The sequence below is a fragment of the Octopus sinensis genome, linkage group LG11 (assembly GCF_006345805.1).
Source record: "Octopus sinensis linkage group LG11, ASM634580v1, whole genome shotgun sequence".
Lineage (NCBI taxonomy): Eukaryota > Metazoa > Mollusca > Cephalopoda > Octopoda > Octopodidae > Octopus > Octopus sinensis.
This window is the reverse complement of record NC_043007.1, coordinates 7,559,521-7,571,890: the sequence shown is the minus strand read 5'-3', so window position 1 is coordinate 7,571,890 and position 12,370 is coordinate 7,559,521. Positions and strand designations below refer to the sequence as shown.

The window sequence follows — 12,370 nt, the reverse complement described above, 5'->3', positions numbered from 1 at the left end:
AGAAGTGTTGTTTTGACTAATCTTGAAACGTACGTTCTCAAATAACCTTAGCATTTGATTTTTCGATGTCCTTACCCCCAAACTTTTGTGAGTTGAATTAAGCAAACACTATATATGAGAGAGATTTTCTTTAAGTATTAGAAATAGTTTTAAAAAAGTTTTTTAGCTGCTATTTCTAATGAGTCCAGTATGCGGCAAAGTAATTTATTTTACTAAGCCCTTTTATATAATGTAATAATTTGAATTCGCCTTGAATGGTCCCTTTGCATACTGAACACTTGGTGAAATTGATTAATAATTAATTAATTTTGCCCTCAATTGTTGTATATATATATATATATATATGTATGTATATCCTCTACTTATTACCGCTATCTGTTCCTTAGCTACTCGTTTTTTTTCTGCCGTTTTTACATTTAAACCAGTAACGGTTTCAGATCAACGTAATACTCCTGATAATTTGGGTAAAGATTACTTTTAAATTATTATCTAAATCAATTTAATTAATTAGGTAACTTAACGCAACATCAGCAACAATCATGTGTATTGCTGTGAAATTTATGCTTCTTGCCATTTTGTTTCCTCTCTCGCCATATTTAGGGCTGGGGCGTTATACACGTGAATGTTTGTATGTATATGTGTGTGTGTGTGTATATATATATATATATGTCTGTGTATACATATTGTTTTACTATTTATTCTTCTAACAACTATTTTATTCCTTCATAAACTTTGAATTCCTCGTGTAGAACATCCATACACACCGTATCTCTGATGACGGTATAACCTATACTTGGGATATCTCAGACACAGCTATAAGACATCCAATGATTAATTAATTAATTACTTCAAATTCACCTTACTCTAATTAAATTATTCTAAATGACTTGAGATACTCGTCCTGTCCTGGTTTTTGCTGTCCCTTTCCTTTTATCTATCTATCTATCTATCTATCTATCTATCTATCTATCTATCTATCTATCTATCTATCTATCTATATCTATCTATCTATCTATCTATCTATCTGCCAACGTGGACATGGAGCAACCGCATTGGGTCGTCGAGATCGTATCTAGATAGGATACTATGCAGGACAGCAGATAGGGATAGCTTAGGATGTCCACAATTCCACATAGTCAGCTACATAGATCACAAACTTATGACGTGTACGCTAGACTTAGATAAGGCACATAGGCAGGGTCCTGGTTACTGGAAACTGAACGCGTCTTTCCCGTCGAGACAGGTTTTCAGAAACCGAATTAGCACACTAGTAAAGAGGGCTTTGACGGGAGCCGTCATCAACAACAAATGGTGGTTTGCCCTCAAGAGAGCAGTAAAAGCAGAAGCCATTAGGTATAGCAAGGCACTAGCCATAGATAGAAACAGAGTAGAGGGTGAGCTAGTTAAGAAGTTAGAAGAGGCAATAAGAAGCGGCATCACATCCGACGTTTTGGCGGCGAGGCTGGCCCTCGACCAACACTTCAACGTCAAACACGAAGGGTTTGCTGTCAGGGCTAGGATGCGTGCTCTAAGGATGGAAGGTGTTGGAGCCGCGAGAGAGGCCCGGGTGGCGGAGGCGCAACGGGGTAACAAAGCCACCATTCGGTCTCTGGTAGATGAACAGGGACGCAAGTTGCTCGAGCCCAGCAAGATGTGCGAGGCGTTTCAGCAGCATTTTGCCCGACTGTTCGGGAGGAGTGGCGAGCGAGAACGCAGTTTGAACTTCAGTGACTATCTGCACAGCCTGCCACGAATCTCGACAAAAGAGGCGGAGTGCTGCGAAGGTGCCATCACGGCGGCGGATGTGAGGGACGCAATGGCAGAATGCTTGAGAGACAAATCGCCGGGTTTGGATGGTCTGCCCTACGAGTTTTATAATTGTATGCCAGACTTGTTTGGAGACGTCTTGCCAGCGGTATACTGCAACTTGCAGCAAAACGGGTGCATGCCCGGTTTTGAGAGTCGAGGAGCCGTAACGCTGCTGAAGAAAGATCCAAACAAGGGGGACATTATAGATAACTTTAGGCCCATCACTCTGCTCAATGCAGACCTGAAAATTTTGACCAAGGTGTTAGCCAAGAGGTTGGCGCTTGTCATCGACAAGCTGGTTGACAAGGCGCAAACGTGCGCCGTGCCGGGCCGGAGCACCCATGACAACCTCCATCTGATGCGCTACATCATAGACAGAGTAGTTAAGGAACCTGGCATGGGTGGGACCCTGATCAACTTGGATCAATCGAAAACATTCGATAGGGTAGACCATCGATACTTGGAGGCAGTCCTGAGAGCGGCTGGTCCGTCAGGGATGCCCCCTCTCGTCGCTTCTATAGTATTGACTCTCGAGCCACTACTGTGTAAGCTGGCGACTCTGAGGGGCATCCCGCGAGAGCTGGGATGCGGGACGAGCGTGTCTGCATACGCGGACGACGTCACAGTCATAGTGTCAATCCACGAGCATATCGAGCTGGTCGGCGAGACACTGAAAGACTACGAAGCGGTGATAGGAGCGAAAATCACCCGGGAAAAGTCAGTGGGCTTGCGGCTCGGCACCTAGAGAAGCAAGCCCATGCCGTCCACCAGTGCCTCCGTCGTGGGACGCTGAACAGACGGTCCAGTCGAGTTGCTCGAGGTCTGGTTCGGTCCGTACCTCCAAATGGAGAAGACCTGGAACGAGATAACGAGTAGGGTGGTCACTCTCGCCCGGCAATGGGCCGAGAGGAAACTGTCCCTAAAAGGTCGGGTGGAGGTGGCGAACACGTACATCGCGTCCATCATCTACTACTGCCTGACCGTCGTACCTTGTCCCGACCCTACCATCACCAAACTAGAACGCACTCTCTTCCGTTTCTTCTAGAAAGGATGCGTACCGATGTTCAGGCGATCCATTTGCTGTCAACACCCATTAAAAGGAGGGCTGGGTATGCCGTGGTTGATGATACGCACACACGCGCTGAGACTGCGACATCTCCAGCTCTATGTAGACGACGGTGAACAAGTGTGGTCACCGTTTGTGAGGCACGCTTTCCCGCAGCTCGTCTCCATGACCGAACTGCAGTCGTGGATCAAAAATAGGCCGAGGAAGGGCGAATGGCACCGCGAGTGTCGCGTTTGCTCTCAAGCAACTCTGTCGTCTAGGGACCAAACTTGTGCGACTTCATTAAAACAAAGACATTCTATAGAAGATTAGTGAGGGAGGGGAGGTTCTCGGGCAGAATCAGGCCGTCGACGCGGAACACCTGACCCGCCTGTTCAGGACAAATTTCGGGCCCGGTTCCTATGGAGAATCACCAAAGATCCCTGGCCTGGCAGTGTTATCACGAAGCATTACCTGTTCGGGATAAGCTGTACAGACACGGTTCGAAACACACCAGACCGACTTGCCCGAGATACAGTCAGAGAGACGAAACCGTTCTGCACGCACTCGTGCAGTGTCCAGGTATCTCGGACCTGTGGGCTTATGCCGAACGGCTCCTGTCACACGTGGGACGAGTCCGCCTGTCGGCTGAGTCTATCCTTAGAATTGCTCAGCCACCTTCCCTCAACCGGGAAATCAGGGCACGCTTAATCGTACTGGTGGCCATGGTGAAAGAATGTATGTGGTAGACTCCAGCGAAAGGATTAGAAACAAACACTTGCCTCTCTGGCCAGTCGCTCGTCAACTTTTTCAAGTACCACTTGGAAAGGAAGGTGAGAATGGAGAGGCAGGTTTTGTCTCGTGAAAGTTTCAGAAAAAAGTGGGTGAATGTAGCAAAGATGGTGCGTGCGAGTGACAAAACCGCTTTGAGCATGATCCTGTAAATCGTAAAATGAGAGAGAGATAGCAAAAGAGAGAGAGAGAACTTTGCTCTCATGTGCTTATTCCCTCCCTGTCTGAGGTTGCCGTGTTCTTTTCCGTAGGCTTTTCTTTCCACGGATAAACCTAATCTTTTTGCATTATTTTTTCTTATTTTCCCCTTTTCTTTCATTTTCGAAAAGAAAAGCTCTACATTTGTATTTATCCCCTCTGTGTTCAGCCCGATGTGGGCAATAAAGAAAGTAATCTATCTATCTATCTATCTATCTATCTATCTATCTATCTATCTATCTATCTATCTATCTATCTATCTCTCTCTCTCTCTCTCTCTCTCTCTCTCTCTATATATATATATATATATATATATATATATATATATATATATATATATATATATATATATATATGCATACATGCATACACACATAGCTTATACCATGCAATCATTTATGTATGATGTTTTCTATTCACACAGGCCGGAATCAGATGACTTTGATTACAAAGTGAAAGTACCCTTTGAAGATATATGCTTGACAGATCTATTCACGGAACCATATGACAACACTATAACTATAGATCTAACCTACAGACTCGATGCTGCAATTCCCGGTAACAAAACATGGATTACGGCAGGTTTGACATTGAATAAAAAATTGTGGGTCGGCCAAGTTGCCATTCAGGAGAAAACTGGTATCGCAGATGTCATGCCTGTAAATACACATTCCCATCTTAACTTCCACTTTTCTTTCTTATTTTTTCATTGGTTTAAATTCTTCTGGTTTTCGTTCGTTTATGTGAACAAGAAAGTAACGGCAGAAGGAAATTTAAATGTGTCTGGGGAGAGTCATTTTATTTTTGTGCCTTACTATATAACACACTCACCGGTAAAATTTCCACGTTTTTCTTATTTTTATTGTCCTAAAGGTTGCAAGACGCAACGAAAATTTTAGGAAAATAAAAATAAGAAAAACGTGGAAATTTTACCAGTGAGTGTGTTACATAATAAGGCTCAAAAAGAAAATGACTCTCCCCAGACACTATAGAATATGCTTCAACACACGAACTCATATAAAGAATCTTGCAAACCAAATCCAAAAACGAAATTTAAATGATTTCACAGTAAAAGTCTTCACTTTGTTGAGATCAACGATGTAATGCTATATCTATGAACACAATAGGACATGGCGTTTCACCCAGATATTTTACCGCGAATAGATTATCACACACATTTTTTCTCAAGTTAACCTTTGCGTTTCCTCTGTATCACTTATGATACTCAGGACATATTTCGCTGGCGTCCATATAAAATACATATTCCCAATCGTTTTCAGACACCAGAGTAATTTTGGACTTACCCGAGAGCATCATACAAACAAATTATAAAGCAAGGGCTAAATAAAAGTCTGAAAACAAACATGGATGCTTAGGACAAATTTATGAAAATGCTTGGAGCAGGCAAAGGCTTAAGATAGTTTCGTGGGTGCCATTGGTTTGCGCTCAAATGCTTAGATAGTTTTAATCCTATATTTATTATTAATTCTACTTCTCCGAAGGCGGCGAGCTGGCAGAATCGTTAGTAGGCCGGGCGACATGCTTAGCAGTATTTCGTCTGTCGTTACGTTCTCAGTTCAAATTCCGCCGAGGTCGACTTTGCCTTTCATCCTTTCGGGGTCGATTAAATAAGTACCAGTTACGCACTGGGGTCAATATAATCGACTTAACCCGTTTGTCTGTCCTTGTTTGACCTCTCCGTGTTTAGCCTCTTGTGGGTAGTAAAGAAATAAGAATCCTTAAAGCATCGAAAAAATGCTTTTCCGGCATTTCTTCCGGCTCATTACATTATGTTTCCAAATTCTGTCGAGGTCAAATTTAACTTTCATCGATGCAACAGAATCTAGAGATCGACAAACATATCTCATCACGGGGCGTCTTCATATATGTACACCGAAAGAAAAGCATTAAACACATGTACACTCAATTTTAGCTCTTAGTCCCACTACTTGCAAATACAACAACAATAACAAACACCTCACTGACACAAGCACCTCCTCTATACAAACCACTCACAGCACATAGATATACTCGCACACACATTCGCAGTCACTCGGTTAACCATTACACATGACGTCTACTCACGCAGACACATAGACGACCTCACCTATATACACACATAGTCATCGACGCACCATTTATGCAAGCACACACACATTCACACATTAAAATAATAATAATGAAATTATTGTATACAGTGCACAGGTGCACCACAACTTGTCAAAAGTGCATATAAAGTATATGCAGTAATGTACAAATGTCTGGAAAGTGAACAGTGTATGAGTCAGATACATGCTTGCATGTGTATGGAGAGGATCAGGTGTAGTGTTGGCGAATCTCAGGAAGCATGGAAGTTTTGAAGGATGCAGTGCTCCGACAACTAACAACTGATGCCGGCAGTTTGTTCCATGCTTCAGCAACGCACACTTATGAAGCATTTTCTATTGCACATACAAACATGCACACATAGGCGGCCACACAAAATGCAACTCAGTTTAATTTGTACACACGAAACACAAACTGATGGCGCACACGCACGCACACATTGAGAAAGACAATATACATGTATATTTGAATTATATACACGCGTAAAAAACAGACGTCAGTTGACATGGAGATTGCAAAAAAATAACGCCAACATCGCTGCATGTAACAATTCTTACATGTACATACATCAAACGTACACGCACACACACACTTTGTAACATGGCTTCAAACACACACGCATTCAAATAATGTGAACATAATATGCATCCACACTGCCTGCATAAATGCACACACACCACTCCACGTACAGACGATCATATACACCTAATGAATGTACCGTCTCCTCGTCTTGTATGAGTCACTATATGTTTCATTTTGTGCTCCTTTAATCCCTAGAACGGACCGCAACGTGTCGACTTCAGTGAAGTGAAAACGATGACCACTTTACCAATCTCTTACATACAAGGCTATAACATCAGCATCAAGATTCCGCCTTTGTCTGCGGCCAAAGTAGTGGTGAAGGTCTCAAGCGATTCACCTGACCTTTCTATCTGCTCAGTACGACTAGTAGCCAAAGGATCGAATATCGGATGCGTGAAGAATATAACCACAGAAGTTCTGGAGACGAATTCCCTTCTCAGGAAATCTATTGAAGTAGATTTTGGACCCATTACGAATCTCGGTAGATTTATTGTGTTTCTTACTATCGAACTTATTGAACATCGCTCTCTCTTTTTCATGTATGTATGTATGTATGTATGTATGTATGTATGTATGTATGTATGTATGTATGTATGTATGTATGTATGTATGTATGTATGTATGTATGTATGTATGAATGTATGTATGTATGTATGTATGTATGTGTGTATGTATGTATATGTTTGTATGTATGTGTGTATGTATGTATGTGTGTTTGCATGTATGTATGTAGTATGCATGTATGTATATATGTATGTGTGTATGCATGCATGTATGTAGTATGTATGTATGTGTATGAATGCATGTCGTGTTTCTATGTATGTACGTACGTATGTAAGCATGTATGTATGTATGTATGCACCAATATACTTATATCTATTTATATACATATATTTACAAGTGTACGTACATAATTATCTCTCGACAGTATCTCTCGCTCTCTCTCTCTCTCTGTATATATATATATATAATATATATATATATATATATATATATATATATATATACATATATATGAATGCACACACATATATATATGTGTGTATGTTTGCGCGTGGGTATGTATATATGTATGTATGTCCCTAGGCATTGCACCATCCCTCTAGATTAGTCAGCAGTGCCTGTGCAGAGTTTTAGGTCCAATAAGACTTGCACGACACCTCACAGACCATCTCCACTCTGCTGACATTATCCAAAGACAAGATGGCTGGTACCAATATGAGTTACAGGCTCAGGGATGCGGGAGCACCATGATATCAAGCATAAGCAGAAGACCCCCAAAATGTCCTGTGCCATTCCCTGCATATCTGGTTTTCTATCAGAGAAGCCTTCTCCAAGTGACATGCTTCAATAAGATCTAAGGGTTGCCTCACTCCTAGAGGTCTTCCAGCTTGCCAGACACCATCCCGGAATTTCTGCTTGCTCGTGATCTTGATAGATAGTCGTTGAACTGGCACTGCGTTCATCGGTCTTTTTAACTTTTTTTTTTTAGTCCTGTTGGGTTTCTAGTAACCCTCCTCACCAGGCTAGTCTGGTGGGGTGTAAAGGTTTAGTCGCCGATGGCCCGACCATGCAACAAGTTGTACAGGGTTCCATGTTACCAGTAACACTTATGAGAGCCTTACAGGTGACCTGACATAATATATGTATATATACAGACACACGTTCACAAAAAGATATGGCATGGACTGAATACTTAAAAACTTCGCTTCACAATAATGAGATCCAGTTTCGATCCTACGTCATGAAATCTTATACAAATGCCATTTTCTAGAGCTTCAACTCAGTCTTCACTTTGTGAGGGAAAATGAGATTTGTATGTTTTATGTATGTATTCTCATGCCTATGTCCGTCTGTCTGTTTGTCTGTCTGTCTGTCTGTCTGTCTGTCTGTATGTATGTATGTATGTATCTATGTATGTATGTATGTATGAATGTATGCATGTATGTGCAGATTTGTATGTTTTATGTATGCATTCTCATACATATAACTGCATATCTAGACATGCTCATATATATTTAAATAATAAATTTCTGGAAAGTTTTACAGATTTTTACAGTTCCACTGATGGATTGGATCTGTAGTCTTCGAATCAGCATTCTCGTTTCTGGTTTTGAGAAGTCTAATTTCTCAAGATTGGCATTTAGGCAGTGTGTTACATAATCCAAAGCCCCAATAATTATAGATATAAACCTGAACTTGTAATCTGGATAGAGTAACTGCAGATTTCTCAATAGTTCAGCGTTGGTGTTCTCTTTTTCACTGATCTTCAGCTTTATTTTAACATCCGATGGGCAGCTAATTTCCACAACTGTAAACAGTTTCTCTTCTCTAACCCAAATCATTGTGTCAGGTCTGTTGTGTTTTGAGGTTTTATTGGGGTTTTCACTGGGACATTCCATCAGTATTCCTTTTTATCGTGAGTGACTATGGCTTCTACCATATTGTGGGTTCTTATTTCTTTGTCCTCGGAATTATCCTTTCGACGGATCTCGTTATACAGTGTCCTAGCTTCAACATCATGTATCATCGGTAGATAGTACCCTAATGTCATTTTCGGACAACTGCTTATGATGTGAGTGATATCTTCGGTGTTACCTTCTCAAAGTCTGTATCGGTTGTCACATTTTACTGCTTTTCCTGCATCTCTATCCCTTTTGTACATCAGGTATTTGGTTGATGTTTCCTGTTCCTGGATTGCAAACGCATACCCTTCAAAATGGGAGGTAGTAATCCGGTTATTGGTCCATGATAGACTGCTTTGATGACCGATGTTACTATCATCACGCAGCTTTCTACTAACATACCCATGCATAGTCTTCTGCTCATAAAGGCTCATCCTTTCCTCTAATGATACGTTGCGGTAGAGATGTACGACATCTTTGGGCATGTATTCTAGGTTATCAGAGAAAGAATGTTGCTCAAAGAGCTGCCTTCCAGGTATTATGATGCTATCAGCCTCATCTATGCAAACTTGGTCAAGGGATGCACTTCGACGCTTTCTGGTTAAAAGATGTTGCCGAAGGGATATGATGCCTCTGCTGCTTTGTTTTCGTTTTAGGCAGAGGCCGTCTACGTCACTGTTTATGTGGAAATTACGTGTGCTTGTTAGTAGATTCCCTATTTTCACATCAATGGCTCGGATCTCATCAAGCGTCCAATCAAGCAGCCTAAATGTTGCTATGGGTACTGTCACTGCACACATAATGTGGGTCACTGTTTTAATGAATGCAGAGAGTGCTGAGGTCCAAATTTTCTTTATTCGGCTGTAATATTCTTTAGTGTAATATTCTTTTGTTACAGGTGCCATTGTAAGATATATTTTCATCCACCTCGAGATACCTGTAGCATTCCTCGTCAAATACAATGGAAACAGTGAAATCATTGATGGAGATGTTACTAGTCTGGTTTATAGTTTTCCTCAATTTTCACAGTCATATAACAACATTTATCCTGACCAAACTCCAACCCAACATCCTTTGAGAATGTTGTAACTAGGTCAAGGCTCTTTTTCATCTCATGCGTATTCTTTACATAAAGTCTTAAGTCATCCACAAAGAAACTGTGTAATTTTGGTTTCCTTGCGAACCAGTGAGATATCTATCAGACTTCCTTAACACGAATAAAAAAGGGTTTACAAAAAGTATAAACAACATCACAAAGTGGCTGTCTCCTTGGATTATATGCCTTTACGATACTGTATTCTATCAGTGATAATACAGTCACCCTTTGTGTTTAAATTCACGATGGTGACCCACGATGAAGTCAAGTCAGTTATAACTTTGACTATTCTCACTAGAACTTTAGCAAGTTGAAGGGCTTCTAGCATCCATGTGTGGAGAACAGAGTCAAAGGCTTTCTTGTAGTCCAGCCACATTTAAACTAGGTTCCTCCTATGCTCTCGCACCTTTGACATCACAGTTTTGTTGATTAACAATTGCACGGCATATCCCCAGACTCCCTTCTTCCCAGCTGCTTGTTCTGTTGCGATAATGTTGTTGGTTTCACAATGGTCCTGAAAGAAGAGGTTTAAATATGCTATATATATCTTACACATTAAGTTCTGGCGTGCAGTTGGCCGGTAGTTTTTGCCATGTGGGTGGTTCTGCATTTGGGGATCAATTTTGTATCTGCCAGAGCTAGTCAGTGTGGTATGCTACTGTTCCCAATGAGAGATTACTGGTATAGATTGATAAGATATGCTCGGTAGAATGTTTGCTTCTTGTACTAATGTTCAACAATCAAGTCTCTTCCAGGTGCTTTTTCCATTCTGGAGTTTCTGGATCACAGTTGCAAGACTTTCACCATCAATGTTGTATGTTTTGCATTTAACGCCGGAGCAATAACTTTTTCGGATTTCTTCCAGACACAGAGAATCTTGGTTAAATTCTTTCTCTTCACTCCAGATTCCCCTCGAGAAGCAGTTTATATATGTATGTATGTATGTATGTATGTATGTATGTATGTATGTATGTATGTATGTATGTATGTATGTATGTATGTATGTATGCATGTATGTATGTGTGTATGTATGTATGTATATATATATATATATATATATATATATATATAGGTAATACTAAGCAATAAAGGGTTTAGCAACGAATTGCCTTACCACATACCGAATTTAGAAATAGCAGTCAAAGAGTTATAGCTATTTCTTCTACTAAAAAGGGAGATCTCAGTAAAAACAGCAATTGGAAGGCAGACACAAACAGGTAAGAGAGAATGAATTGACGGCAATCTATCATACAATTTTAAGTTATCTACGGACGTACGTTTCGAAATCAAGTTTTTATATATATATATATATATATATATATATACATGTATGTGTATATATATATACATATATATATATATATATATATATATATATATATATATACATGTATATATATATATATATATATATATATATAGATATAGATGTATATATATATATATATATATGTAAATTTCAGGGCCCCATGGAATCCACCAGAGCATTAACTTTGATAAAAGCACTGTAATACTACAAGCGTTGGTCAGTTTTAAAACTGCTTCGACAGGTAATTTGAACATAGATGTCACACTGGGCACTAGGCCTCCCATTACCAAAACATACGCATTAACATCAACTGCAAATGCAACCGGCGCCAATTATGTAAGTTTTTTTAATCTTCTTTTTACAATCAATGAAAAAATCTCGATTTAATTAATTTTATAATTACTTTTTGTATTTTTGTAAAAACTGATAGTGGATTCTAAGGCCTCCATAACTCCACGGTCTCTTTTGCATACCACCCTAAGCTGATTTCCTCTGCTTCGATACAATCCTAGCGACTGATCGAACCTCTCCCACCCTTTCTTCCAGGAAAAGCACAGTCTAACGGCGTGACTCTTCGGCGGAAGGTTCCGTGCACTGTCAACATTTCATCTGAGACAGAATCTATCAATTTCGCTAATTCTGTGGAGGCTTCCAGAGTATGTTACGATCTTGCTATTTCACTCATTGTTCGACCGTGGTCGAGACAATGGAATTTACTATACTACGCCAGACTTCACGGTCCATCATAGCATTACGGAGGTCCTGTTGCTGGATGCCTGTAACCCTGGAGATTACATCAGGGTAGGAGTGTGTGCGCCTTCTGGTATCGCGAGCAGATGGCTTCCAGAGGAGAAGAGTAGAGATTACCTCGCTTTCAGCTCTACAACAATGTCCAGTAAACTGGACTCTTCTACCTTTCACAAGAGATGATACAGGTGGTAATTTCCCATATATATGTACTTTGGTTGGATGACGCTTCCACGAGAGATTTTGAGCTCTCATAAGGAGGCGAGTGTAAGTTCCATCCA

General features: G+C 40.5%; 1 protein-coding gene across 1 annotated transcript in view; it reads left to right on the top strand.

The window, feature by feature from the left end:
• Positions 1-12,370, top strand: part of LOC115217410 — a 93,929-nt gene that overhangs the window by 45,409 nt on the left and 36,150 nt on the right. Inside the window, exons 12-14 of the mRNA XM_029787103.2 lie at positions 4,269-4,503; positions 6,728-7,013; positions 11,497-11,678. Of these exons, the coding sequence (XP_029642963.2) occupies positions 4,269-4,503; positions 6,728-7,013; positions 11,497-11,678 (703 nt within the window). The remainder of the gene's footprint in view (positions 1-4,268; positions 4,504-6,727; positions 7,014-11,496; positions 11,679-12,370) is intronic.